Below are 27,358 nucleotides of genomic sequence, written 5' to 3'. Positions count from 1 at the left end.
ACAAAGAGTAATTTAAAAACATTTTACTACCTATATTACAGCTACCTGAACCTCGCTATCATGTGTACAAAAGACTATGAAACATACTCCAGCCCTGAAGTGATATCACCCCATTTCGCACCAGCCATATCCGAAAAGTAATTAGACTTGGGACTCCACAAACCTGTGCCACCTTTGGGAAACACTGAGCCAGCGTTCTTCAGGTATGTTGAAGAGAGGCTCATCATTGGCTTCACGGGCATACCCTCTGAAGAAGTCAGACGTGGAATCACAGCAACAGCCTTTGTTTGTTCCATCTTGCGCAGAATACGCACACACAGTCGAGCGCTGACGTCGGCACCCAAAGTCCACGATGCATTCTCGTATCCCGTCATGAAAAGCAAGTTGGGCACATCCTCGAGCATGGCAGCCTTCCAGGCAAACTTATCAGACACGTTGAACTCACTGCCATCCATGCTAAACTTGATGCCGCCTCCAAAACGAACCTTGAGACCCGTCGCTGTCACGATCAAATCAGGATGTAACACATCCCCAGACTCAAGCTCGATGCTCTTCTCCGTGACGGTCTTGATCGTATCGGTCACCACATCTGCCTTTCCAGAACGAATGGCAGCGAAGAAATCGCCGTCCAGGGAGGCGCAGAAGCGTTGCTCCCATGGGTTGTAGCGGGGCTTGAAGTGAGGATCCCACTTGACGTTTGGAGGGAGTTGCTTGATGGTGACGTGCTTGATGATCTTCTTGGCTAGGCCAGGGCAGGATTTGCACATGATTGTGGTGAGATAGCTCCTGACTAGCCACAGAAGACGGTTGATGAAAAGGGCGATGCTAGCTGGGAGGATGGTGAAGAGAAGGCGTGTGAAGAAGCTGCTAGAAGGAAGAGGGAAGATGTAACTGGGACTTCTCTGAAGCATAGTGACTCGCTTAACCTTATCTGCAACAGATGGGACGATGGTGACGGCCGTGGCGCCGCTCCCGATGACTACGACGTTCTTGTTGGTGTAGTCGTAGTCTTCAGGCCAGAACTGAGGGTGGATAACTTTGCCTTGAAACCGCTCAATTCCAGGAATGACAGCCTGCAAAGGTGTCTGGTAGTCGTAGTAACCCGTTCCGAGAAGCAAGAATCTAGCTTGGAAAGAAGTAGGCTTCTCATCACCACTTCGAAACACTTCGAGGTTCCATTTCTTGTCGCTAGTAGACCAGTTGGCGGTCTTGACGGCATGGTTGTAACAGATGTGATGATCTATGCCAGCCGAGCGAGCTGATTCGATCATGTAATTCTTGATCTCATCGCCCGGGGCTAAAGAGTCATTGCGTTTCCAGGGACTCCAGGGGAAGCCAAATGTGAAAATGTCAGAGTCTGATCGGATACCAGGGTACTTGAACAGATCCCAGGTACCGCCGATAGAGTCTCGACCTTCAATGATGGCGTAGGTGAGATTTGAAGGGCCTTCTGTTTGGAGACGGTATGCTGCGTTGATGCCAGAAATACCAGCGCCGATGATGATAACATCAAATGACTTTGTGTTGTTTGTGTGTTGCTCCATGGTTATGATTGTGTTTCTGTGTATCAAATCCTGCTGATCTCGAATGTTTTGCAACGCGATTAGACCGTTATAAACGAAATCTGCCAGAATACGACTGATCAGGAAGTTCCAGCGGCCCAAGTAAAACCTCGGCACTTTGCCTCAGCTCCCCCCACCATACCTCGAATGGGTAGCTTGGTAGAAGCATAGCTTCCGAACTACCGAGATGGACTCGGGACCCGCGCAACGATCTTCATCGCTTGCCTCTGAACCCATGCAATGACGTTGTTGTCCGTGAGGGCACACGGGCCTGACGGGTTCCGCGGGCACGGAAACGTAGATCGCAAGCTAAACTGTATAGAGAAGACACGACGTTTAGAGTTGAGTCAACGGACACACAATGCGGGGCAATATGATCCCCCCCGTGCAGATCTGAATATAATTTTGGGAGAAACAAATGGATTTGTTTGCGAAACTAGCAGGGAAGTTTGTCGTTGAGAAGGGCTGGTGTGTCTGTGACTGACTCAATGTGGGTGCATCGGGTATAACCATCACGCGACTGCGTTGTCAAAGCTGCATAGCTAAAATCTGTTTCTGGCGGGGTACATGGCCTCAAAGAGTCTTGTTCAAAAAGCATGTGAAATTGCTAAATTACGTAGCTTGATCGTCCTTTGTTGGGACGCCAAGAGTCTTCCTCCAGCCCATCTTCTCATGCCCATGTTCGTGGATCAGAGCTCCCTCGGGCTATAGCTCTGCAGCTTCAACCCCGCATTCACGTTCAAGAATCCTCTAGCATTCTCAGCTGCTTTCTTTGCCTCGGCACCGAATCCCATCGTGTCTCCTAGTAGCAGAATGTCATGAGGACACCCTTCAGACACGTCCAAGTGGATGTTCCAACCATGCTTCTCGTAGCGTTGGCAGAAGTTCTTGATATCCTCGCATAGGACTTCGCCCCCTCCTGCGTTGACGTATACCGGAAGTGACTCTTCGAGTGTGAATGGGTTGCGTAGAGGGGAAAGGTATGGTCCTGCAGGATCGGTGATTCCATAGCCAGAGACAGTAGCTGCGCCCCAGCGAGCAAAATACATGTTCAGATAATCGGTCTTGTAATTGGGTGATTGTTTGACATCCTGCTCTAACGCACCGGCGATGTCTACCCAAGGTGACCAAAGAGCCATGGCCCTCGGGAAAGGAATGTCGTCGTCTTTTCCGTGCTCGTGAATGTATCGTACCAATGCGAGCGCAAGATTGGCTCCCGCTGAGTCGCCTGACAGAATGATCTGGCTTGCTGGAATTCCCTTGCTCTTGATCAGATCGAGATACGCTGTGAGGGCATCCTGGAGAGGTGCTGGAAATTGCCCGTTGTTACTGCTCGAGAGACGGTATTGTGGAGTGCAAACATGACTGCAACCCATACGCCTCACGAGAGTCTTTGCCAGAAATCCAGTATCTTCATCACGACCATTCCCAATAACATAACCTCCGCCGTGGAAGTGCAGTGCCACGACCATATTGGAGTTGACTAGTCCCGCGGGTGGAGGTCGTGCTGGCGTCCAAGTCATTCCCAGTTGTGCGGGCCGTACGACATAATCCGAAAGAATTGCTCTGTAGAGCTTGGGCGATCGTGGAGAGACTACTTCGAATCGGTTCTTCTCCCGTTTTGGATCGAGTCTCAATCGGTCTCCGTACTTGGTGAGTGACCAGTAGAGAAGTACGAGACGGATAAGTCGGACGCGAACAGCTTGGTTGAGGGACCATTTTCGTGAGGGTCGAAGATATGGGATGAGGCAGAGAGTGATGTCGAAGAGGAAGTGTGAGAGAAGCCATGGTGTTATCAGCGCTGCATAGACATAACCAAAGCACAATTGGACTGAGTCTTTAAACGCCATCTTTAGAGTAAAATATTTCTTGGCAGAAGCGGTACGTTCAGTGTCAGTGCGATGAAGAGAAGATTGGCGAAAGGTTGCCGAAAACAGGGAGGGCAGGCTGGCCTTTATGTATTCAGCTGGTGCAGATCAACATTTAGACTTCACATTTCGACTGTAAGTTATGCATTCTATAGTGGCCCGATTACCGAGGGTATCAATTCAGCAAGGATACTTTATTCACAATATCTACCCATCACTTAACCAAGTTCCTCCTCGAACCATTGTACCTCTCACTACAAACACAGTTTACCGCTAAGCTGTCTTTCCAATCATATCCCGCAGGATCTCCTGTATCCAAGTAGGCCAGCCTCTAATTCCCGAGATACCAGAGGCAGACTTGGGAACAATAATCTGACCGCCGCGCTTGCGTTTAATCTGCGCGATGACTTCATTCGCGATATCATCGGGAGTCAAAAACTTTACTCCTCCACGTTCCAATTTGTCCACGAACCCTTCGACGAGGGGTGTTCTGACAAAATTGGGATGAACAACAGTTGTCAAAACGTTGGGAGCCTTGTAGAAATGCTTGAGCTCACTTGCGAGAGACTCGTGGAAAGACAAGGCGCCAGCTTTTGTCGCGGAGTAGTCGGCGCCTGTGGGCAAGGCGACGAAAGACGCGATACTTGCCACTGTGATAATATGACCCTTGTCAAGCTGGATCATTCGAGGGAGGAATTGCTGAGTTGTGTACCACAAGGACATGAGATTGACGCCCATAATCTTGCGAAGAAAAGATTCTGTCATCTTTAGAATCGGCATCGGAGACGTGATGCCAGCATTGTTGATGAGAATAGTCGGATGCCCCAGTTCGCGTCTCACGGCATCAGCCGCTTCCGCCACAGATTCGACAGTGGTTATGTCGCAGCGATAAAAGTTAACGCGCGAATCACCCTGCAATTCCTTGGGCAGATCCTGGACATCAAAGACAGCAACTCGTATTCCCATCCCAGTCAACTTTTGTACCATGCTCAAGCCGATACCGCTGGAGCCGCCAGTGACGACGGCAATTTCATTTGTCCAGGACCAATTCGAGGCGGGTCTGATACGCCAAGAATTGTGAGCCATCACATTGAGGACCTTGTTGATGGTACGCAAGATGCTCAGGCTAGTCCAGATGAGGAGAACCTTGTTGACGGTTTGGAGGTCTAGGGTAGCTGAGATTTGAGGTGGAAGTCGAGCGGCGATTGAAGAGAGTGCATTGTTGGCGAGTTCTGGTGCGTAGATTGATGTGAGAAGCAGTGGACAGGATAGAACAGGTGAGAGGACGAAGTTGTTCAGGCTCTGGACGTAGCCCAGGACGGGGGAGTAGAGAAGGGACGACATGATAATAAACTTGAAACAAAGAGTAGGAATGACAACTTGGGTCCAATTTAGTTTCGGTAGCTGTTCAAAGTTGTATGCTACCGTGACTGCAGGGGATCTTATACGATGAGTTCCTTCATCTTTGAAGCCCCGTATCTCCATCCTTAGCATGTCACACATAGATTCCATCAAGTCGATCATGATATTCAAGCCTCGGCTCACCAAAACTCTGAACAGGAATCAAAAACTGGAATCGCAAGCTTGACCGTAACAAGCTACCGTGCAGATCCTGTTTATCCCCCGGCAGTTGAGGCCCCGTCTGGACTCTTCAAGCCCTGCCAGACCCCGCTGATAACCCTGTTTCTCGACATCCATGCCCTGTCACCTCATTTGGAGCTAGAGAACCATGGCTTGCTGTCCGTGCCAAATCAACGGGCACTGTCCGCCCTGCTTTTCCGCAGCGGACACTCGACGAGGCTCTCTTTCCCCATCTTACTCTAGACATAGTTATCTCAAATCACTCAACTCCCAAGCCTTTCTGAGATCGTTTCCACAATTCGTGCTCTAGTGACTATGGTTTTCCCAGGACGATTCAGCTCAGGATGTTTGCGATGCAGGCAGCGCAAAGTCAAGGTACGTAACTAACGCCACGCTGTTTCACCAAGAGTGCCTGTCTGATGTTGATGATAATGATAGTGCGATGAGGGGAAACCCACGTGTCGACGATGCTACAACTATGGCAAACCCTGCCTTGGATACACCGACGAGTTTCAATTCCGACATTCTGCTCAAAAGCCGAAGATGCCGAATACATCGACCAATACAACAACTGCAAAAACAACAAATGCGACGTCGCTTGTTGTCACAGCGAATCCGCGGACGCCCGAGAAAACTAAGGACAAAGCGCCCGCAAAGGCCACCAAGCGAATCCCTGAACCTTCAACCCGCAAAAGAGCTCTGGCGATCATTCGTCAACCGGTACAGTCTTACGATGATATGTCGCTGTGCTATTTCGTCCGTCGCTTCGTATCGCCAGACGAAGGCGACGGGTTCCCAGGCCACTTCAGCTTCCTCCCGAGTCTCTTTAACCATCACAAAGATGGAGGATTGGTCGAGACAGCGACTCTCAGTGTAGCGCAGCTGGCTGCGTTCAATCATCTGGGTAATGAAGAGCTTCGGACGCGATCTTTGAGGAACTACGGGCGGGTGATCAAGGGATTACAGCAGAGTATACAGTCTGATGCCCAGGCGCTTGACGATAGTGTCATTGCGACAATCTTGCTGCTGTGCACGTACAAGGTGAGCATCATATCCATAAGTAACAGATCCCAAGCCTAACTTGACTAGGACTTTAGTGGTGAGGGTTTGGGAGATCCGAATGAACATGCATCAGGTTTGTTTTACTTGTTAGAGAGACGAGGACCAAGTCAAATCGGTACGAGACGAGGAGCAGAGCTATTTCTACTTGCTCTGTTGCGCCTGGTAAGTTGCCCGAGCCCCATACATGAATCTGTCCTAATTGAAGCGCGCAGCAAATCTACTCCTTCCTACACGGCGATGATACATACACCGACCCTGGAGCCATTGCCACAGTAATTGGTATCTTTGACCCGCTTCTCCGCGCTCTAGCAATGATGTCCAGGACACTGTCCCTGCGCCATCGTTTGTTCCAATTTGTAGAGTCCGAGTCATTTCAACAGGGCGGCAGTCCATCCGCTTCGTCTGAAGACAGTAAAAGCGCTGAGGAAGAAAGGCTTCTCCTGCAAGAATGCTTCGACATGCTGGACAGCTTCCACGCATGGGACTGTGAGGCTGCAACATACTGGCAGAATACCTTCGAAGGCCGCGGTGTCCCCACCATGCTCGGAGAAATGGGTGCTGGTAACATGCACTACGACGCCGAGACAGCATGCATCATGATCCTCGTCCGCTCAGCGCGTCTCATTCTACTGCAGAGTATGCTCCTCTACCAGTCAACTCTCCAGCCAGAAGAGGAAGATCAAGAAGATGAGTCCAGTAGCTACCAGGCCATGTGGGCGCAATGCGTCCCCATCCTGGAGTGTGACGTGCGTAAATGTGTCGACGACATGCTCGCCAGCGTGCCGTATGCACTCGGTGACATTGACTCCAACGGTATGCCCTCGAGTATGATGTACGACGGAGCCGCTGCCATCATGATAGTGCATTCGATCAGGCTTGTCACGCACTGCGTTTACATTACGCCTGCGCAAGGGGAGAGAGCAGGTATCATATTGACCAGGTTAAACTCTGCGATCGGTATCAGGTCTGCTGTTGGATGGTTGGAGGAGGATGCCTGCGAGCCAGAAGGTACGAACAAACTCTGGGCAGCTTCACCGAAGTTGCTGGAGTCTAGGCTGTTGGAATGTCGACTGGATGGTTTGGGAGTGTCTCCGGATCCGACTTTGCTTTCTTCTTGATGCGGGCGTCATGTTTGTATGGGTAAAAAACACTATGTACTTTAATATTCAGTAGTATTCTTTTTCAAGTCTCTGTTCACTTATCTCGCCTACACCTATCGTTGTAGCTTTCACTTCTGCTTTCGTGACGCAGGCAAAACCTTGATCACAAGATCATCCCTCTTCCAAAGAAACATCAATGCTGGAAAGATTGGTCCACCAATCAGCACCAACAATATCACCCTAAAAACTGTTACCATAACACTGGGAGCCTTTTGCGCGACGGAGAGCTGGTAGCCAGACCAGACTATCATGGAAAGACAGGTGCAATAGACGTCCCATCGCAAGAACGAGACCACAACCTCTCTCGACTGCAAAACTGAAACAGATGGCTCCAAGAGGGCCAATGTCGGTGGGCTCGTGATTGACGTAAGAGCAAGGATGTGGTGTCCGGATACAGGTTGAACTTGGCCAATGTAGGACGCGAAAATGGTTCCCATCACGAAGAGATGGACACCCATAGTCAGCCCTGTGATAAACAGGTATGCTCGGTCGAGGGCTTTCCTGCACCGCCTCACGTCAATGTACGCGTTCTTCTTGGATTTGGTTCCCTGGATGCCGCTGAACAGACGTGAGATGTACTGAAGCGCAGACTGGTACAACGGAAAAGGTTGCCAGAGCGCGACAGCAATGAACTTTGCCTCCCGCGAGATGTCAAAGACTAGCGGCAGACAAAGGCCAATGCTCGGCACAACGTATGATATAAGTGTAGCAACGGGCAAGAAACTGAGATCGGTCGGGTCGGCGAGGAGGTTTGCCTGTTGGGGAGTCGAGGGCGAGAGGAGGAGTTGGATGGTGAGGTAGATCGGTGCGATGATGGTGATGGTGACAGCTTGGAACACTATGCCGAATGTTCCAGTCCTATAATCATGGTTACTTACCGCTAGTCTCGAGAAGAATTCAATTGCCACGTACCAACTCAAGATTGTGCCTTTGTTCCCAAATCTCAAGCCCTCGAGGGCTATGATGTACCAAGCGCCACCAAATTGAGCAGCTAAGTACACAAAGGCAATCAAGGCTTCTAGATCAATTCCTTTGATGTCAGGATTCTTTTGAAGACCTTGAGAGAAAAACTCGAGTAGAAGATTCATTGCTGCATCGATACTCTCAATGCCTGTGATAGGTCTTGATACTGAATCTGTCATGTTGAGAATACACGCTTCTGCACCAGTGTTGCAGACACGCAATGTATCAAAGAAGCCATGTGAATGTGACGTGAACATACTGGCATACCCTCCAAGAAGGGCACAGCCGAGGATGAGGCTGACAATGACAAAGGGAGCCATCGTAACTAAAGGTTTGATGATGGTTGCAGATCGAGGTTAGAGTGTCGACAAACGAGCGATCTTGACATGCCCGTGATCTTAATAAGCTCGCTCGCCCAATATTTCAATCCCGAGAGTCTACTTCCCGGAGAATAGAAAATGTGCCGACTTCTCGCATCGACAGATCTGTGAGTTATCCCAATGATTCATCCCAGTTCCGTCTAATTTCGGATTAGGTTGCGAAAAAAGGTTCCATCATGACAAACTAGTAGCAAAGTATATCGGAAAGAAGATGAAAAAAGCATGATAAATCAAAAGAGAAAACACATGTGAAGATGCCAAAAGTGTTGAGAGAGAAAACAACACCACGAAGAGATTTAACCTGCGAGCTGACAGACAAAGAAAACTATCCACGTGCCTGCGCATCGTAAACCAAACCCTTTCTTCCTCATGCCATCAAAAGTGTCAATCAATTTCAGCTCGCATGCTAAGCCCGATTGAGGCCCCCTTGCGACCCTGCATGGCGTTAAGACGCTGCCGATCCCACGAAGGACTTGCTGCTTTGAGTCTAGCTGAGCGGCAGCTGTCAGTTAATGGAAACTGGCGATGGCTTCTCACCCACTAACAGACCCTGCGTTTAACTAAAAGCGTACTAAGTGCAGTGGTACCGAGTTTGAGATCCGAGATGGAGTATGACGCTGATGGGTGGGAATAAATGTTTTCCACATGGTATAATAATTGCGGCCCAATTCGTTAGTTCTTTTAAACAAGCGAAGGGGCCGGCATCTTTAACCAGATTGAGTATATCTAGAGTTGACTGATATACGGGATACATGAACCGTCGCAATAATTCCAAAAGGAGAAACAATCAGAAGCTTCACCGTCTATCTGGTCAACGTTGATACCAACCACCGTCAACATGGCCGTCATGTCCAAGCTTCTAAACTTTCCGAGTCTTACCCTCGCAGCCTGCATCGAGGGTTTCTTTGCCATCAAGTTGTTTCCGAATTATTACAGCACTCAGAGTCACTTGGCGGCTGTAGTTACCATATTGCTAATCAACTATGCCTTTGGAGTCGTTTTTTGGGCGGTGTTATACCCGCGCCTATTCAGCCCACTTCGACGCATTCCAGGACCAAAGGTAGGGTTTACTTCAAGGACTGTTGGACGTCGAAAGGCTGATTAACTCATTTGATAGGCGTATCTAAGTGCCGCTCACCATTCTCTCGTCGTCAAGGGAAGACCATCTGGCGACCTATTCCTCGATCTAGCCAAGGAATATCCCGGAAAGGATGTTATCATGCTCAATTCCTTTCGCAACCAACTATGCATCATGAATCCTCAACTTCTGGCAGACCTCTTAGTTCACAACTGCTACGACTTTGCCAAGCCGAAACGAATCAGTGGTTTCTTGCGTCACGTTCTCGGAGACGGTCTCATCATAGTCGAAGGTGAACAGCACAAGTTTCTACGAAAGAATTCGACACCAGCCTTTCACTTCCGCCACATCAAGGAGCTGTATCCCATGATGTGGACCAAGAGTGAGACACTTACAAAGGCTATCGCTCAGGATATCACGGCATCCAGATCACCAGTCGTTGAGCTCAACGGTTGGGCTAGCAAGGTGACATTAGACATCATCGGTATTGCTGGTCTGGGTCGCAAGTTCGATGCTGTTGAGAAGAAGATAGATCCGCTGGCCGACATCTACGAACAGCTACTCGAACCAGACCGAGAGAAGCTCGTCTTTGCCATGTTGTCCTTGGCTATAGGACTACCTATTATTCGCATGATCCCGTGGAAGATGAATGATCTATTCAACTACTTGACGGGATCGTTGAATGAGCTATGCTACCCGATGATCAAGGAGAAAAAGGCCGCCATCATCGAGAAGGGAGATGACCACTTTGATGTTTTGTCGCTTCTGATCAAGTCGAATAACTTTTCAGACGAGGCTTTGAAGGATCAGCTATTGACATTCCTGGCAGCTGGGTGAGTTGACACTTAGGTTATGAAGACATGTATCTAACAGTTTACAGACATGAGACCACCGCATCAGCACTCACATGGGCCTGCTACCTACTCACCCAGTATCCCGACATCCAGTCTAAGCTCAGAGATGAGGTCAGAGATTCATTGCCCGCCGACGTCGACTGCAACACACCAGACCTCGCCAGCATTCTCGAGCAAATGCCCTACCTCAACGGCGTCATGCACGAGACGCTACGTCTCTACCCAACCGTTCCTCTCACCATGCGTTCAGCCCTCCGCGACACACGCATCGGCGACCAATACATCCCAGAAGGCACCGACGTCATCGTGTCAATCTGGTACATCAACCGCGCCCCAGAGATCTGGGGTCCCGACGCAGCAGAGTTCCGACCCGAGCGATGGATGACAGAGGATGGAAAGCCCAACCAGAACGGAGGAGCGAGCAGCAACTACAACTTCCTTACCTTTTTACACGGACCGCGAAGCTGTATCGGTCAAGGCTTCGCAAAGGCTGAGATGCGATGTTTGTTGGCCAACATGGTCAAGTCATTTGAGTGGACTCTAGCGATGGACAACAAGCTTGTTCTACCGAGGGGAGTTATTACCATTAAGCCGGAGAATGGCATGTATCTGAACATGAAGGCTATTTGAGATGACTTTATGAGAAAGGAAGGCGGCAATATTATTTGTAAATAGTTAGCGAGTCAATTGTTGCGATGTAAAGATAGTTGCTTTTTTGCTTGTTTCCCCTCATATTGATCAAATGAACACTCGATGAGATACTGGGAATGTTACCTTCCGCTTTTACCCTCTTTTGTGTCTCCGAGATGATGCTTCGTGATGAATGCCAAGAGACGTTTGTCAAGGTCCAATTGGTTGGTATGTTCTAAGCGATGCGCTCCAATGGAGAATTGATACAGCATGACTCGGCGAGAAAGCCGCTGCTACCATCAACAACATCGAGTTTACCAGTCAGCCATGACTACACCGGAACTCAGAATTGCCAGCAATCAGAGGTTTTTTATTGCCATCTATCTCGTATTATGTCTGTTTGATCTGTACTATCTACCAATGGGCTAAATGAGCCTGAGGAGATAAATGTCAGATGAGCCATACCCTGGCTTGTCTTACCCCGGACCTGCATCGATCTACCACTTCGTCCTGTATATCCGTCGGCCGAGGCAAACTGGAGCTTGGCCTACATCGGCCAACTCCTGTTCTTTTCCCAAAACGGTGGTTAAAGATAGACATCATGTATCTAATTGTTAGACCATCCGGGGTAGTTTCTCAGCTGCACTGGACAGTCATGGTCCCTGATTGCTGGTGAATAACAACCTTTGTCAAGATCTAGACAGTTCTACTCTTCTTCAAATCATACCACTAACAGTGTAATCTCTCCTTGGGTGGTAACCGGCTAAGATCTTGCGATCAGCCTGATATAGACTGGGTTGTAATATTGGAAACTGAAGCGTAGCTAAACTCATACAATCCATCGCCACCGGACAACAAATTGAATCTCCATGCATCCAGATGTAACTCAAATTGGTCTCGATCAAATAAGGTTGTGAAGGTTTGAAAGATCAGTTAATATCCGGGGTAGGAGCCACGTTCCACGCCAATCGGCTAAAAGCAATCCCTGCATCGCCACCAAGGCTGTACCTTTTGAGCATCAGCTTCTTTGTCTAGTCCAGAGTGAGCCATCAATAATTACACCAAACCTCAACATCGGAACTCGTCTTCTTCTAAATCTGCTCAATTTCTCTTATTAACCGCTTCATCAGCCGATTGAAGACCCATATTTGCGGGGGGCAGTTCAGATTCAGATGTTACTTACTCTTTGAGGTTACAGCGTGCATCTTGGCGATGCTCCGACATTTCCTCAATGGGCGTTGCTCGGAACTTGGTACTCCGCATACAGGGCTTCCAGTTGCAAATTACCGGGAAAACGCGCCGTAAACACGATTGGTCTGGGTAAAACAATCGTCAATATGGACAAGGGTCTCGAGATATAGTCGGGCTTCAAGGCGATCATCAAGAGCGATACTACTTGGCTATATAAGACTTGAAAAGCCTCTTCAGGGTTGGAGTCTTTTGTTGATCGATCAGCACCTCCTGCCATCAAATCACTTGAGACAGTCAACATGCACTTCCTAGGACTCATCGTTGCTTTCGCCCCTGCGGCTCTTGCCCAGTCTGCTATCTGGGGACAGTGTAAGTACAACCCCAGGTCGAAATGTGTAACCAACCACTAATGACTCTTTAGGTGGTGGTAGCGGCTGGTCTGGCTCTACAACTTGCCAGTCTGGCTTGAAGTGTGAGAAGATCAACGACTTTTACTACCAGTGTATTCCTGGAAGTGACAACGGTGGCGGTACTACCCCCGACCCTGGCACGCCTGCTCCCGGTAATGGCAACGCCGATGCCACTGGTCTTGATGCCAAGATCAGGGCCAAGGGCAAGATCTACTTCGGTGCTGAGATCGACCACTACCACCTCAACAACAACCCTCTTATCAACATCGTCAAGAAGGACTTTGGCCAGGTCACCAACGAAAACAGTATGAAGTGGGATGCTATTGAGCGTAAGTACTGACCATCCAGACGACTCATAGTAGTTGGCTAACTCTCTTTAAGCTTCTCGCGGCCAGTTCACCTTCGGCAACGCCGACAAGGTCGTCAACTTTGCTCAGGCCAATGGCAAGAAGATCCGTGGCCACACTCTCGTGTGGTACTCTCAGCTTCCCCAGTGGGTCAAGAACATCCGTGACCGCGCCACCATGACCTCTGTCATCGAGAACCACATCAAGACCACGGTCACCCGCTACAAGGGCAAGATCCTCCAATGGGACGTTGTCAACGAGATCTTCGCTGAGGACGGTAGCATGCGAAACAGCGAGATCTACCAGGTCCTCGGCGAGGACTTTGTCGGTATTGCTTTCCGCGCTGCCCGCGCCGCCGACCCAGCTGCCAAGCTCTACATCAACGACTACAACCTCGACATCGCCAACTACGCCAAGGTTACCCGCGGAATGGTCGATCACGTCAACAAGTGGGTGGCTCAGGGTATTCCCATCGACGGTATCGGTTCCCAGGCTCATCTTGCCAAGCCCGGTGGCTGGAACCCTGCCTCTGGTTTCCCTGCTGCTCTCAAGGTCCTCGCCGGTGCCAACGTTAAGGAGGTTGCCATTACCGAGCTCGACATTGATGGAGCTGCTGCCAACGACTACGTCACTGTTGTCAAGTCTTGTCTCACAACCCCCAAGTGTGTTGGTATCACCGTCTGGGGTGTTTCTGACAAGGACTCGTGGCGATCAGAGTCTAACCCTCTTCTCTTCGACCGCAACTACCAGCCCAAGGCTGCTTACACTGCTGTAAGCAACGCCCTTAACTAAGGGATCGATGTGCTGTCGTGAAAGTTGGAGATTGGGATAAGCGAGAATGCATGAGTATCATGATTTGATCAGGTTTGGGGATAAGCTTGGATGACGGGGTAAAGCCAACGGTCCAGGCGATTGTATATATTTTCTTCACACTTGAACATATTGAATGACAGAACATAACGTCGAATACTACTTGTTTCATGGAACTCGATCTTTTGACACGGTGTTGTCATCTGAAGTCTTTGCCTTGTGGAACATGGCATGCGTTTCAAGCCACAAGCGTCAACTCGATTTAGATCTGATCTACCGTACGGGAGAATTGTATCAAATATTATTTAACTAATCATTAACCTGGTAGTCACTGCTTTGAACCTCAAGATGAATGTATAGAGACATGAGGGAAGCAGAGTAACAGATATGAACCGTCACGTGAACCATTAACTTGGGCCGTTGAGCATCAGTGCGTAGTGTACTTGGTACAACAAGCTAATCTTACGGATGTCTCGGGTCCATGAGCTCTGAGATTTGATGTGAAGTACATGCCGTGGACTACCCTAGAGCCCAGATTCGTTCTTGTAACACTGCCTATTGTTGATTTAATCTTGTGATACTTACATCGGTAGATGAGTCAATCACTGTACAGTAGGGTAGGTTGCCCGAAGAGATCCTCATAGTGTTGATACGTCTGTGCCGCGATAGGCGCCTCCTGCAAGCCATTCCATCGGGTTTGTCGTGTATCACACTGCACGTCAAGTGCAAAACGGACTAGCAATAGAAACATCATGCATACCATCACTCACCACGTCATCAATTTGTATCTACTATCTTGTCAGTAAAACCCCCATCGATCATCCTTCCTCTTTGATCTGCCTGACCCAAGTTAGGCCACCCCAACTCCCATGCCATTCCTGTTTTTGACAGCTCGGCTTCTAACCCCACAATCGGTAGATCGTGCATGTGATACAACTAACGCGTAGACTATTGTCAAAGTGCGGGGTGCATTAGTCCCCGAGTGAATAGCTTGCGAGCATTGCATTTGCGAAGTTGGAGGATCCCCAAACTGACTGACTTGACTTGACTCGGATCGTCACACAGTGTCTTGGTCTAGTGCGCTTTGACCTGTTTCCCAAACCAGGACCACTTTCCGACCTGACGAGACGACGTCGACCAAGATCGCCATCCGTCCTCGGGGAATCTAAAGTAGGATCGACGAACAGGAAACATCTGTGTGCTCGGATACGATAGTGGATGTGATTCAGAGTTTGGTCAAGACTGCTCGTCGAACAAAATAAATGGACGTTCTTTATCGCCATCAGCCTCAACAACAAACACACTCGTCATAATAACTTTTTACACAAGCGCTTTGGACATCACAGTACTCTATATTCATCATTCAGTAATCTATCTCACAATGTCCATCTCATCAGAGCCAGGCACACGCGGTAACCTCACCGCCGAGCAGAACCACAGTCTGCAAGAAGCTTGGGTACACCTGCTTCGTCTCTGTGGAAACCAGACACTTTGTCAGGATGTTCCCGAGAAAACAAACGATTTCTTGCAGCATCTGAACAACAAGTCTCCAGAGAACTTCAGTCGGAGTTTGTGGGAGGCCTTTCTGGCCGATCATCCCGACACTACACTTCTCCGATTCCTTCGCGCCAGAGACTTTGATGTTGTAAAGGCCGTTGACATGTTTGTGTCCTCCATCAATTGGCGGGAGGAGCGACAAGTCCAGAAAACCATCATTGGCGGAGGCGAAGCGGTCGGCTTGAAGACCTCGCTTACGCCCGATGAAGAGGCTTTCATGGCCCAATACCGCTCTGGAAAGAGTTATGTTAGAGGCACAGACAAAGACAACCAGCCTGTCTACGTTATCCGTGTTCGACTCCACGATCCCCATAAGCAGACCACCGAAGCTATGGAGACGTACGTCCTGCACAATATCGAGACTCTCAGAATGATGGCTCGAGCACCCAACGACAAGGTCTGCCTTATTTTTGACCTGTCCGGTTTCGGCCTTCGCAACATGGATTTCCACGTGGTCAAGTTCCTGATTGATGTCCTTGAGACGCGATATCCAGAGACTCTAGGAGTCGTACTCGTTCACAACGCGCCGTTTGTATTCTGGGGTATGTAATCCATTCTAATTTCACTGACAGAACTCTATTCTGACTCATTCACAGGTGTTTGGACCGTTATCAAGCACTGGTTAGACCCCGTCGTCGCTTCCAAGGTCCATTTCACAAGCGGAGCCAAGGGTCTTCTCAAGTTCATACCCAAGAATAACTTGCAAAAGTCCTATGGCGGTGACGACCCCTGGGAGTACAAATACGTCAGCCCAGTACCTAGCGAGAATGAGAGGATGCAGTCAGAGGAGAAGAAGACCAAGATACAGATAGAGCGAGAGGAGTTGATTGATCAGTTCAATCGATTAACTACAGAATGGATCACGTTGAACAGTGGCACGGAAGCCGGGGAAGAGACGAGCGTTAGACGAGATGAGTTGGCTCAGTTGCTTCAGCTTAACTACTGGAAGCTGGATCCGTATATTAGATCTAGCACTTATTACCACCGCGTAGGAGCCGTTAACAGGGCGGGAGGAGTAGACTTCAAGGCTGCACGGTAGTTTGCAACGGCCACAAGCTCCTTTCATTATCGAGATGGCCATGTCTCACACAATTAGTTCAATTCAATATCAATATTTTCTTGTCCAATGATAGTTTCCCTCATTAAAAGTGCCCGACCACCTCGTTGTGAACAAACTCAATTCTTCCACCCTGTAAACTTTCCACGGGTCGCCTATGTGACGGACAAACGTCCCGTCGCGCACTGACAAGTGGCGCATATCACAGCCATCACAGTTGCATCTTGATCATCGTCCAAGCACAAAACAAACAAGAACTTCCCTGTAGGTCAGGCGCGGGTCATACCGACTTGGCATGGGCACCTTGTAGCGATGCAACCCTCTCGAGGTGCCCAAAGCGCAATAGTTTGCGAGATGCAGGGGGGCATTCGGTGCGTCGCTTACAAAAGGGGCAACGATCGTCTCGACGGATCCATAGTCCAATTTCCCAGTCTGGGGGTAAGACGACGCTAACGTATCCGTACTGTAGACTACAGATAGATAGCTCGAGAGTGCATCTCTAAAAAGCAAAAAAGCGTCTCTGATGAGTGGCTAAGATAAAGAGAGCCTGCCAACAATCCTGGGCGACTATCTCCCTGAGGTTACCTTTTTCAAGCAAAACAAGAGGTGCCGAACCCGTTTCTTTCGCTTGCTTGCAATCAACTCTAAGATATTGCAAACAAGATGAGGTTCTTCAAGCTTTTCCTCGCGACTCTTGCGTCGTTCAGTCTTGCTGCTCCCGAGGCGCCAAGGACCGTCTCTTCGCCCGAACTATCGGGTGAATTGGTTCAGCTATTGGAGAAGCACAATCTCGCCCTTGTTCCTCGCTCTGAACTCACGGATGCACTCAAAGAGCTAAACACACTGCTCAAGAGCAACGCCTTTCCTCGCGCGCCCGTTCTCATCAGACGACAAAACAGCACAACGGGCGGCGGCTCAAAATCCGGCTCTGGCTCCAATTCCGATTCTGATTCAGACGACTCTGATTCTGATGATGGAGGGTCTAGAATTGCCGCCATTCCAGGACTTGACGGTCTTGGAGATCTAGGGTCTGGTCTCAAGGGTTTGACAGATGCCCTGGGCGATGTCAAGGATCTCTTCAAAGCTCTGGGTGATCTGCTGTCGCCCGAGTTCCTCCAAGCCTTCCATGATGCCATGGTCTATCTCGCAGCAACTCTCAAGCCTCCTGCGCCAAACCAAGTCAGAAACCTTCTTGCCAAGGCAGGACCACTTCTGGACCTGGTCGGCGAACTCAACCTCAAAGATCTCGTCGATGAGATCAAGGGTGTCAACATTGCTGGCATCGTGTCAAAGGTGCTCAAGCTTCTCACCGATGACAACCTCAAGAACATCGAGGGTCTTCTCACTAATGGCGCCACACTCTTGACTCCTCAATTCGTCAAAGAGACCAAGACACTCATTGGCGACGTTTCACCTCTTCTTGATGAGCTTTCTCCTCTCCTCAAGAAGCTTACCGATCTCGATATCGCAGGCATCCTTCAAGCTTTGGACCCTCTTCTCAAGAAAGAGGCTATCCAGGGCATTGTCACTCTTCTCAAGAACGCCAGCAATCTCTTGACAGCCAAGACTGTCGATGAGATCCAGGATCTTCTTGGCGAAGTCAGTCCCATCATCAAGGACATCGCACCACTCTTGGAACAGCTTACCAAGCTCAACCTTGAACAAGTCCTCAAGGCGGTACAGCCACTTCTCAAGGATGATTCTATCAAGGGTATCTTGAGTCTACTCAAGAACGCCGAGAGCCTCTTGACACCCAAGTTTGTGGACCAGACTCAGGATCTCATTGGAGCTGCATCGCCTTTGATCGATAAGCTCGGTGATGTTGATCTCAAGGGCGTCCTTGATGCGCTGAGCCCCATCCTCAAGAAGGAGGCTATTCAAGGTCTTGTTGGTCTTTTGAACAACGCCGAGGATTTGCTGTCCAAGGAGACTGTCAAGAGTATCAAGACTCTCTTGTCTCAAGCATCACCTCTCATCGATAAGCTTGCGGATATCGATTTGAAGGGTGTACTTGATGCCCTCAGCCCCATCCTCAAGAAGGACGCTATCCAGGGCCTAGTCGGGTTGCTCAACAATGCCGAAGACCTTCTTTCCAAGGAAACCGTCAAGAACATCAAGACGCTTCTTACTAGCGCTGGTCCTCTTATCAATAGCCTTGGAAAGATTGATCTCGCAGGTGTTCTTGACTCGCTCAGACCTCTTTTGACAAAGGAGTCTATGAAGGGAATTATCGGCCTGTTGGGCAATGCTGAGGACCTTTTGACAAAGGACTTTGTTTCAGACACCAAGAAGCTCATCTCCAACGCCAGCCCGCTATTGACTAGCTTGGGTAAGCTTGATCTCAAGAGTCTGATTGATGCGATTGCACCGCTCCTTACCAAGGACTCGGTCAAGGGACTGGTCAGTCTTCTTGGCAATGCCGAGAATTTGCTCACCAAGGATTTCGTGTCTCAGACCAAGACTTTGATCTCGAAGGCATCACCTCTACTTGACAGTCTTGATGATGCAGACATCAAGGGCTTGCTTGATCAAGTTGGTCCACTTCTCAAGGAGGTTAGCAAGCTCAAGCTGGAGGACATCCTCAGCGCAGTGCGACCTCTTTTGACGAAGAACTCCATCAACGGCATCATTGGTCTTCTGAACAATGCCGAGAATCTCCTTACTAAGGATTTCGTGTCCCAGACGAAGCTCTTGATTGCCAAGGCCGCGCCTCTACTGAGCAGCTTGGACAAGGCCGATCTCGCGAGCTTGCTTGATCAGGTTGGCCCGCTACTGAAGCAAGTCGGCAAGTTGAAGTTGGATGAACTCTTGAGTGCCGTCCAGCCCTTGCTCACGAAGAATTCCATCAACGGCATCATTGGTCTTTTGAACAACGCTGAGAATCTCCTCACCAAAGACTTTGTCTCACAGACGAAGCTCTTGATCGCCAAGGCTGCGCCTCTGCTAAACAGCTTGGACAAGGCTGATCTAGCAAGCTTGCTCGACCAAGTCGGGCCGCTCTTGAAGCAGGTCGGCAAGCTGAAGCTGGACGAGCTACTGAGTGCTGTGCAGCCCTTGCTTACCAAGGACTCCATCAAGGGCATTATCGGATTGCTCGACAATGCTGAGAACTTGCTTACCAAGGACTTTGTCTCTCAAACCAAGGGCCTCATCTCCAAGGCTTCGCCACTCCTCACCAGCCTTTCCAAGCTGAACCTGGAGGATCTCCTTGATCAAGTTGGCCCGCTCTTGAAGATGCTTGGTAAGCTTGATCTTGAAGGCTTGCTGAGCGCCGTGGCACCACTCCTCACAAAGGATTCTGTCAAGGGCATCGTTGGACTGTTGGACAATGCTGAAGGGTTGTTGACCAAGAAGTTCGTCAACGAGACCCAGACGCTCATCACTGGCGCTGTTCCTTTGATCTCATCACTCGGTGAACTTGACCTTCCTGATCTGATCGATCAAGTATCACCTTTGCTCAAGGAGATTGGTAAGATCGATCTTGCCAAGCTTGTCAAGCAACTATCGCCATTACTGGATGAGATCAGTAGCCTGGATATCAAGGGCTTGTTTGACGCCATTGCACCTCTACTCTCACCAAAGGGCATCAAGGGCATCATGGAGCTTCTCGGAAACGCTGAAGATCTCCTCACGCCCAAGTTCGTCAATCAGACACAAACACTCATTGGCGACGCAGTTCCGCTGGTTTCAGCTCTGGGCGACATTGATCTCAAGAAGCTCATCAAGCAGCTTTCGCCTCTGCTTGAAGCGCTTGGCGAGATTGACTTTGGCGACCTCATCAAAAAGGTGAAGCCTCTTCTGAATGCGCTCATGAAGATTGATCTCGCCAAGCTGGTTGGCAAGATAATGCCACTACTGGATTCTCTGGATGACATTGATCTGGCGGGATTGATCGATGCGCTCAAGCCTCTGTTGACGCCCAAGTCAATCAAGGGTATTGTCGGGTTGGTCGATAATGCTGAAGATCTTCTCACCAGCAAATTCGTCAACCAGACACACACGCTCATCTCGGGAGCTGTACCACTTATTGAGGTGCTGAACAAGGTTGATCTGGAGAGTTTGTTCGAGATCATTGAACCAATCCTGGAAGAGCTAGATGGTCTTGATCTCTCTGGCCTTGTGGACGCGGTGAAGCCTTTGCTCAATGCGCTCAAGAAGATTGACATCAAGGGCATTATTGACCAAGTCATGCCGTTCCTTACACCCAAGACAGTGAAGGGATTGTTGTCACTGGTAGGAAACGCAGAGAGCTTGCTCAGCAAGGCGTTTGTGAATCAAGTATCGGAACTCATTGGAGATGCGACACCGGTAAGTGATTGGATTTGTATTTTATTGATTGACATTTTGCTAACATTTATTCTAGCTCGTTGCGACTGTTGCAGATTTGGTTCATGCTATTTTGAAGGAACTCATGGGTCGGACGTAATGAGGAATGTGGTAATTGATGACTTTGATGGTCAATTTAGTTTATGTATCTATTTAATGATTTTGTATATTGGAAGTGAAGGATACCCAATAATATCTACTTGTATTGCTATTACTGAAGCTGTGTTTTGATGCTGTTGTTGAACATAACTTGATTGAAGTCATTATAGTGAGTGTCCCAAGATTACAGGGAACAATAAGCCGTAATCAGTCCCCAAGGCCCTGTAATTCTTCGCTGAGCGTCTTTGAACGTAACCTGAACAAGAACCCTTGCAACTGAGCTGGGCTGGGCCATGGTCCAGACCTTTTCCTTGCTTGTTCCTCTCATTCAACGGGTAATTCCAGGCCTGTTCCGCTAACCCTTGACCATTACTGAGTCATGTCACACAGTGCAGCCGTTGTCTTTGACCGTTCGGCTGTCTGATCACACAGACCTTATGGATCAACGTGATATTCATTTACTTGACACTTGATGACATTCATGATATCCAGGAACGCATCGCAAACTAAGCTGTTTGAGTGCACACCTAAAGTCAATTCTCTGCACACACTTTAATTCAGCTCTACTAAAGTAGAAAGTGAGGAGAAAAGGGTGTGGTCATGCGTCTTCCTCCCAGTTCCGTCCATCACTTCTCAGGAGGTAATGATCAGCGCTCTCGTATTGAATGCTAGCGCCTTGACCCCGCTGAAGATCAGAATTTGGCTGCCGTTGCGAGCCAGGATGGCCCTGTTTGGAAAATCGCTAGCGCAATGACCCTGGTATAACATTTCCATGCTTCTGTGTCTGTGCTGTGGGATCAAGTCGAACTAATCTGGGCCCAAGTCAGTCAATACGTTCCTCCCGACTCTGCTACTCTTTCTTGAGGCCGTTGGTGATAGTTGCAAGTTTAGACATCACTGTTGCTGAGACCCGGTTCACTCCAAAATGGCTTCAACACAGGAACCCAAGGCTGGTACAGCGCCCGCGACAAAGGACAAGACCATCACTCCAGACGCGCCGGCTGAAGACGCGCAGAGTGACAATGCTGCCTCTGAAGACCATGTCCGCGACGAAAAGGTTGCGCCGGGACCGACTAAATGGCAGAAGGTAAAGGCGCATCTCTTCAAGTTCAAGTGGTGGTATTTGCTCGGTATCGCTGTCCTCCTTGCCATCTTGCTCCCACTACTGTAAGTCAATCACACTCAAATCTCGCATCATGTCTAACCTAACAGATTCACCGTCATCATTCCTGCAATTGTCCAAAATATCCTCAATGGCCAAAAACTACCCATCGAAGGCGGCGCTCTGCAAGTCATCTCGCCAGACTATGTCCAGATGAGTATCAACACGTCGCTGAAAACGCCATTAGCTGCGACTCTGAAGCCTGTCGATTTGGACCTGTACAACAAGGAGACGCATCCCATGGCCTCGTTTCTGAAGCTCAGGCTCCCGAACCTTCATCTCAACCACAAAACGGAGGTCTCTATCGTGAACCAGACGATGGAGGTCACTGACCATAAGGAACTTCTGGCATGGTTCAACGAATTCTTTGACAAGCCTAAAGTCGAGTTGTCGCTGGAAGGCAAGCCCGAGATTCACCTCAGCTCATTGAAGTATCACCGCAGCCTGAAAAAGACAATCGAGATCCCTTCCCTCACGTACCTCGCTGGATTCGCCCTCAATGATCTAGATTTTGACCTCAAGGCGAACCGTACGACGAAGTACAACATGAAGGGCCATCTGAACATCCCCAACTCTGGTGTTCTCCGCCTCGGACTCGGAAACTTGACCTTCAACGTCATGACCGGCGAGACAAGAGTCGGTCTTATCAACATCTATGACTTGCAACTCTGGCCGGGCAACAACACCATTCCATTCGAAGGGAACTTTTTCTTCGATGAGCTGATACCTAATCTGTCGGATATCCTCGACAGCCAGAAGGTCGCGCTTAGCAAGGGCTACATGGCGTTCAACGCAACCGGAAACTCAACCATGGCCAATGGTCAACACATCAAGTATATCGAGGGTGTTTTGAACAAGAAACATATTCCATTCACGTTCCCTATCATCTCGCTGCTTGGTGATGTCGTCGGCGGTCTGTTGGATGCTGATCAAGGTTCTCTGCTGAACATTTTCGGTGGCGCTGTTGGGAACACGACCTTGCTTGACCATGTCCTGGGTCATTGGGATCAAAATGGAAATGGTGGAGGTGGAGGAGATACAACTGATAAGATGGTTAGAGGGTTGTTGGGGCGCAGCAGCGGCGGAAAGTCGAGGTCATGGATGTGGAGTTTGATGAAGTTGGGACTGACGAGAAAGGGTCTGTGAGATAGTTAGCGACACTTTGTAATGTTTAGTGCAATGAATTTGTTAATGAGTTCAATTTCATGTCCTCGGTCTCTAGTCGATCGTCCTTCATGCTGATGAATCTACTCTCCTCTAGTGATAGACACAACATCAAGCCTAGGCCGACAACCCAAAAAGCTTCCAAGTCTTGATCATTTCAAGTTGGTGTTTTGCCACATGATGCCTTACAATCCGCTCAGTCCGCCAGGCTGTTCCGCCTTCGCCGTCAAGATATCCTCCAGAAACTGCAGCGTCTTCAACAGCGCTGGCTTGCTCGTCGCAGCTTGCTCAAATGTATCGCGGAGCAGATCGCTTGAGCAGGAGCCTGAACATCGAAACTCAGTACATTCATCCACATAAAACATCCTGCGCACTGACCCTTCCTTGGGCTCCTTGAGGCCAAAGGGGTGCTCCGCCAAAAACGCCTCGAAGTCTTCCTCAGTGGTCATGACAGTGGCAGTAGAGAAATCTGCACATATATTAGCAAATGTTCAATAGACGAATATCTCTACACTTACCAATGTCCTCAAACTTGGTGGGGTAGGTGCACTTTGGCTTCTCTTCGGGCGCTTTGCCGCTCTTGGCTTTCGCGAGTCGCTCCTCGGCGGCGATGATGAAATCTCGCACAGCCGGGTCCTTGATGCCGGCGAGTCTGTTCTTGGGCTTGGATCGCTTGGGTGGCGGCATCAGGTTCTTGATGGCGACGAAGAACTTGATTCTGCAGGACCAGCAAGCCCATTGATGGTTTTCGTACTTGAGGAGTGCGGGAGCAACCTCGGGAACCATGAGGGGGTCGGGGATGCCATCTTCCTCGACGGTCGTGCTCTTGACTTCGAGGGCGGGGTTCTTGCTCTTCACGGGCTCTGGGAGGCGAGGGCTTTGGATGAAAATAATCGTCAGTGTGGTTCGGGTCGGCGATGACGATGGACATGATAACGCACCAGAGGCTTCCTACTTCTCCCATGAGAGGAAGATCTTGCCACGAGGAGGGTACGTGGTCAGACATTTCGCAGGTTGGTGAGGTGACTGCAAAAGTTGAGCTGTTTGAAAGGTTGAGGTTGCAGAAGTCAACAGCCTGGAGAGAATTGTTTGCTTTGAGTGGTGGTGGCCGCCAATTTCTGCCTGCCAGTGCCGAACACCTGCACAGAACTGTCTGCCACTGCTCGCCAGCTGGCAGATGGGAATTAATCTCAACGCTCCTCACACCAAAGGGACTTGGTTGTTCTTGTCTCATCCTTTTCATCCATCCTTTGTGTTTTCTTTGTCAACCTTCAACCTTCAACCACACACCTTCTTTCTCAACACACTCCCCCTCTGAACAACCAACCAACCTCATTGTTACCGTCCGAGTCACGAACAATTATCACGATGTACATGGGTCGTTTCCGCGGCAAGTAAAACTCCGACTCTTCTCTCGTCACAGGGCTAACGGCGGTTCCAGAAAACTACGGGGCTTCGTCCCCCAACCGTACGGAAGATATTCCTCTGATACGCTTCGTTGCTGACTCTTTCGCAGCCGATTTCCTTCCTGTATGCATCATGAACCATCGCCTGGTCAAGTCCGACTACACCGTCAGACTCACGATCGAGATGGGTAACGGTCGCCGAATCATTCTTCCCGAGCGCGAGGTCCAAGCAGTTTACCCCAAGATCGTCTATGATTACTGGAAGGCTTTGGGTGGCCGTTGTTCCGCTACCGGGTACGATATGTGGCACCCTTTCCACATCCTCGGCCGCCGAGTGAAGAGAGGCGGCAATCAGCTCGAGTACAGAGTTCAGTGGGTGGGCTATTCCAAGCGGGAGACGTCGTGGGAGAGTGGTGAAGATTTGGCCATCTGGTCGCCTGAACTCAAGGAAGATTACGACAAGTCGGTTTGGATGCAAGAGTGATGATATTTGTCGGAGAACGATTTTTGACTGACGAGAAACGCACGAATATGGCTATTATTGTTTGAGGCTATGTTTGGTAACTCGTAGCTATGTATTGGGGTTGGATCGAGAGACATGGAACACACCACCCATGTAGTATTGCTATCAGTTTGACTAATCGAGATAGCTCAATTTTACAAGATGCCCGACGCTTCCGATTGAGAACATGCAGTTATATCCGGCATCTGAAACACGACACGTTGAATGAACTGAAAGTCACGCGACAATTGTCCACAGTAAACACTCAAGTTCCATCGAGAACAATTGTCCAACCGAACGAGCAACGTGAGAACAAACAACCCGACCGTTCTATTTTCTCCGTTTGTCCTAGTGCTTCAAGCCTCCCCGAAATATACGGAGCATTGACCAAACACACGTCTCGATTCTATTTTAGATGGTCAGCTATCGGCATCTTTCATCCGTCAACTGCAAGCCACTAGAACACATTCGACAATTTAATTGATCAAAAGAGAGGTAAATACGAAAGTCGATATGATTCGTTGTTTCAGGCATGGCTGGGGTAAATTGGTTTACGCCAACGAACTTTCGCTTGCCGAATACGGTCGATACCTTGAAGAGCAACATGTACAGGTCGTTGGGAATTTCGAAGTACCTGCTTCGAGACCAAACGCCCTGACGTCAAAATACCAGAAGATCACGACAAGTTTCAAGTTTCCGCTGTTCAACACTGCAACGTTGCAACGCTCATCGCCGCGACCGTTGTGGACAACAACGCTCAGCCCCAACGACGGCGCGCCACATCATCTCTCGAAATGAAGCAACAGCGAGGATCGAGAATACAGACGGCTAGATCAGGAGTTAATTCCATAATGGGTACTCTCTTTGTCTGACTGGCTGCGATCATGACGTGTACTTGGCAATGTGGCGCTGGCGCGTACGGAACTTCGGCTCCCTTTAGCGTAACATCAGCAGGTTTATTGTTAGCGACACTGCATCGTGGCTCTGCATCGTTCGGGCAATACCGATTTGAGACCGTTGCGCGGAGCAGTAGATCCAGAGGAAATATAAACAAGCAAGTCTGCTGCTCTCTGTCACCATCCACACTCTCCTACCACCTTTCTTTCCACACTTCGGAGCTTAATACACCACTCTCTTTCAACTCCAACACAAATCGAGTCTATCCTATCGTTACTCTTCACCATGAAGTTCTCCGCTTACGCTCTTGTTTCCCTCCTTGCCATCTCCGCTCAGGTCAGTACCAGAACGTCACCAGTACTCACAGGTTACTAATACGTCATCCCGCAGGCGCAACGAAGCGAGCTCTCATCCATCAAGGACGAAGTATCCTCTGCCGTCGGCGAAGCATCAAGCGCGATCGACAGCGCCAAGGACTCCATCACATCCGCCATTGCGAGCAAGACCAAGGAAGCTGCCTCGGATGCTTCCAGCATCACCAGCCACATCAACGACATCAAGTCTAGCATCTCGACAGCAAAGGGAGCTGCTTCAACCTCTCTCCGCTCAGCTCTAGAGTCTGCTAGCAGCGCTCTTGATAGTGCCAAGGCTAGTGCGACTGCGACCGGTACGAGCACGTCCAAGGCTGGTGGTTCGATGCCCACTGCGGCTATTGCCATGGGAGCTATGATGGGTGGAGCTGCTATCTTTGTTAACATGTAATACCGTTCGCGATCTAAGTTGTGGGCATTGAGAAGTAATACAGGATCAGTCATGTTGTGGTCGCGTGTCTGCATTATTTAATTTGGAGTAGTAGCGACTAGTAGGTAGAAAAAAGACAATGAAAATTTGGCTTGATGACTGGCGCGATAATCTTTTCAAAGTGCCTTGCCTTGCTTTGCTTGACAGTAGCGTTGTGATCACCATCTGTCCCCGTGGGGTTATTGCCACCAATCTCGTGTTTTAGCAGGGCACTCGTCTTCCGCGGGGAAACCCAGTTCTGGGCAGCTAATGCACGCTACCGTAGAGTTCGGCTTGGCATAAAAGCTTGACAAACGGCATCGTTAGTGCGGCTTTGAAGCGTTGGGGGCTGTGTGTTTACTTGTTTTGCTACACCAACAAGTCACTATCTCTATAAGCCACAATAATTGCAGCACCAAGCACATACGACCATACCTATCAGAGAACTCGGGATCCCGTCCGCTCTCCCATAGATAAGCTGGTAAGGGGCGGATTAGTAGTTGGGTCGGTGA

General features: G+C 49.4%; 13 protein-coding genes across 13 annotated transcripts; 8 read left to right on the top strand and 5 right to left on the bottom strand.

Annotated features, from left to right (window-relative positions):
* Window positions 1-74: 74 nt before the first annotated feature.
* Window positions 75-1,544, bottom strand: FPSE_08417 (uncharacterized protein; the record flags this gene model as incomplete). Its single annotated transcript, XM_009261535.1, has 1 exon — window positions 75-1,544. The coding sequence occupies one exon, from the start codon at window positions 1,542-1,544 to the stop codon at window positions 75-77; it is 1,470 nt and encodes a 489-aa protein (XP_009259810.1).
* Window positions 1,545-2,251: 707 nt separating this feature from the next.
* FPSE_08418 (uncharacterized protein) lies at window positions 2,252-3,412 on the bottom strand (the record flags this gene model as incomplete). The annotated part of the gene is made up of 1 exon (XM_009261536.1): window positions 2,252-3,412. The coding sequence occupies one exon, from the start codon at window positions 3,410-3,412 to the stop codon at window positions 2,252-2,254; it is 1,161 nt and encodes a 386-aa protein (XP_009259811.1).
* A 291-nt stretch (window positions 3,413-3,703) lies between these two features.
* On the bottom strand, window positions 3,704-4,774 carry FPSE_08419 (uncharacterized protein; the record flags this gene model as incomplete). The annotated part of the gene is made up of 1 exon (XM_009261537.1): window positions 3,704-4,774. The coding sequence occupies one exon, from the start codon at window positions 4,772-4,774 to the stop codon at window positions 3,704-3,706; it is 1,071 nt and encodes a 356-aa protein (XP_009259812.1).
* A 780-nt stretch (window positions 4,775-5,554) lies between these two features.
* On the top strand, window positions 5,555-7,191 carry FPSE_08420 (uncharacterized protein; the record flags this gene model as incomplete). The annotated part of the gene is made up of 3 exons (XM_009261538.1): window positions 5,555-6,052; window positions 6,101-6,235; window positions 6,286-7,191. 3 exons carry the CDS (start codon window positions 5,555-5,557, stop codon window positions 7,189-7,191), a joined length of 1,539 nt encoding a protein of 512 aa, XP_009259813.1.
* A 110-nt stretch (window positions 7,192-7,301) lies between these two features.
* Window positions 7,302-8,516, bottom strand: FPSE_08421 (uncharacterized protein; the record flags this gene model as incomplete). The annotated part of the gene is made up of 2 exons (XM_009261539.1): window positions 7,302-8,091; window positions 8,146-8,516. 2 exons carry the CDS (start codon window positions 8,514-8,516, stop codon window positions 7,302-7,304), a joined length of 1,161 nt encoding a protein of 386 aa, XP_009259814.1.
* An 898-nt stretch (window positions 8,517-9,414) lies between these two features.
* FPSE_08422 (uncharacterized protein) lies at window positions 9,415-11,138 on the top strand (the record flags this gene model as incomplete). The annotated part of the gene is made up of 3 exons (XM_009261540.1): window positions 9,415-9,636; window positions 9,694-10,487; window positions 10,535-11,138. 3 exons carry the CDS (start codon window positions 9,415-9,417, stop codon window positions 11,136-11,138), a joined length of 1,620 nt encoding a protein of 539 aa, XP_009259815.1.
* A 1,490-nt stretch (window positions 11,139-12,628) lies between these two features.
* FPSE_08423 (uncharacterized protein) lies at window positions 12,629-13,878 on the top strand (the record flags this gene model as incomplete). The annotated part of the gene is made up of 3 exons (XM_009261541.1): window positions 12,629-12,698; window positions 12,751-13,068; window positions 13,121-13,878. The coding sequence occupies 3 exons, from the start codon at window positions 12,629-12,631 to the stop codon at window positions 13,876-13,878; spliced, it is 1,146 nt and encodes a 381-aa protein (XP_009259816.1).
* Window positions 13,879-15,277: 1,399 nt separating this feature from the next.
* On the top strand, window positions 15,278-16,492 carry FPSE_08424 (uncharacterized protein; the record flags this gene model as incomplete). The annotated part of the gene is made up of 2 exons (XM_009261542.1): window positions 15,278-15,995; window positions 16,050-16,492. The coding sequence occupies 2 exons, from the start codon at window positions 15,278-15,280 to the stop codon at window positions 16,490-16,492; spliced, it is 1,161 nt and encodes a 386-aa protein (XP_009259817.1).
* A 681-nt stretch (window positions 16,493-17,173) lies between these two features.
* On the top strand, window positions 17,174-20,936 carry FPSE_08425 (uncharacterized protein; the record flags this gene model as incomplete). Its single annotated transcript, XM_009261543.1, has 2 exons — window positions 17,174-20,818; window positions 20,874-20,936. The coding sequence occupies 2 exons, from the start codon at window positions 17,174-17,176 to the stop codon at window positions 20,934-20,936; spliced, it is 3,708 nt and encodes a 1,235-aa protein (XP_009259818.1).
* A 924-nt stretch (window positions 20,937-21,860) lies between these two features.
* FPSE_08426 (uncharacterized protein) lies at window positions 21,861-23,243 on the top strand (the record flags this gene model as incomplete). The annotated part of the gene is made up of 2 exons (XM_009261544.1): window positions 21,861-22,102; window positions 22,148-23,243. 2 exons carry the CDS (start codon window positions 21,861-21,863, stop codon window positions 23,241-23,243), a joined length of 1,338 nt encoding a protein of 445 aa, XP_009259819.1.
* Window positions 23,244-23,446: 203 nt separating this feature from the next.
* FPSE_08427 (uncharacterized protein) lies at window positions 23,447-24,267 on the bottom strand (the record flags this gene model as incomplete). Its single annotated transcript, XM_009261545.1, has 3 exons — window positions 23,447-23,730; window positions 23,780-24,138; window positions 24,203-24,267. 3 exons carry the CDS (start codon window positions 24,265-24,267, stop codon window positions 23,447-23,449), a joined length of 708 nt encoding a protein of 235 aa, XP_009259820.1.
* A 533-nt stretch (window positions 24,268-24,800) lies between these two features.
* Window positions 24,801-25,151, top strand: FPSE_08428 (uncharacterized protein; the record flags this gene model as incomplete). The annotated part of the gene is made up of 1 exon (XM_009261546.1): window positions 24,801-25,151. The coding sequence occupies one exon, from the start codon at window positions 24,801-24,803 to the stop codon at window positions 25,149-25,151; it is 351 nt and encodes a 116-aa protein (XP_009259821.1).
* A 1,200-nt stretch (window positions 25,152-26,351) lies between these two features.
* On the top strand, window positions 26,352-26,828 carry FPSE_08429 (uncharacterized protein; the record flags this gene model as incomplete). Its single annotated transcript, XM_009261547.1, has 2 exons — window positions 26,352-26,402; window positions 26,457-26,828. The coding sequence occupies 2 exons, from the start codon at window positions 26,352-26,354 to the stop codon at window positions 26,826-26,828; spliced, it is 423 nt and encodes a 140-aa protein (XP_009259822.1).
* Between the last annotated feature and the right edge of the window lie 530 nt (window positions 26,829-27,358).

The sequence above is a fragment of the Fusarium pseudograminearum genome, chromosome 3 (genome assembly GCF_000303195.2).
Source record: "Fusarium pseudograminearum CS3096 chromosome 3, whole genome shotgun sequence".
NCBI lineage: Eukaryota > Fungi > Ascomycota > Sordariomycetes > Hypocreales > Nectriaceae > Fusarium > Fusarium pseudograminearum.
The sequence above is the reverse complement of the archived record's forward strand: the minus strand, read 5'-3'. Positions and strand labels throughout refer to the sequence as shown.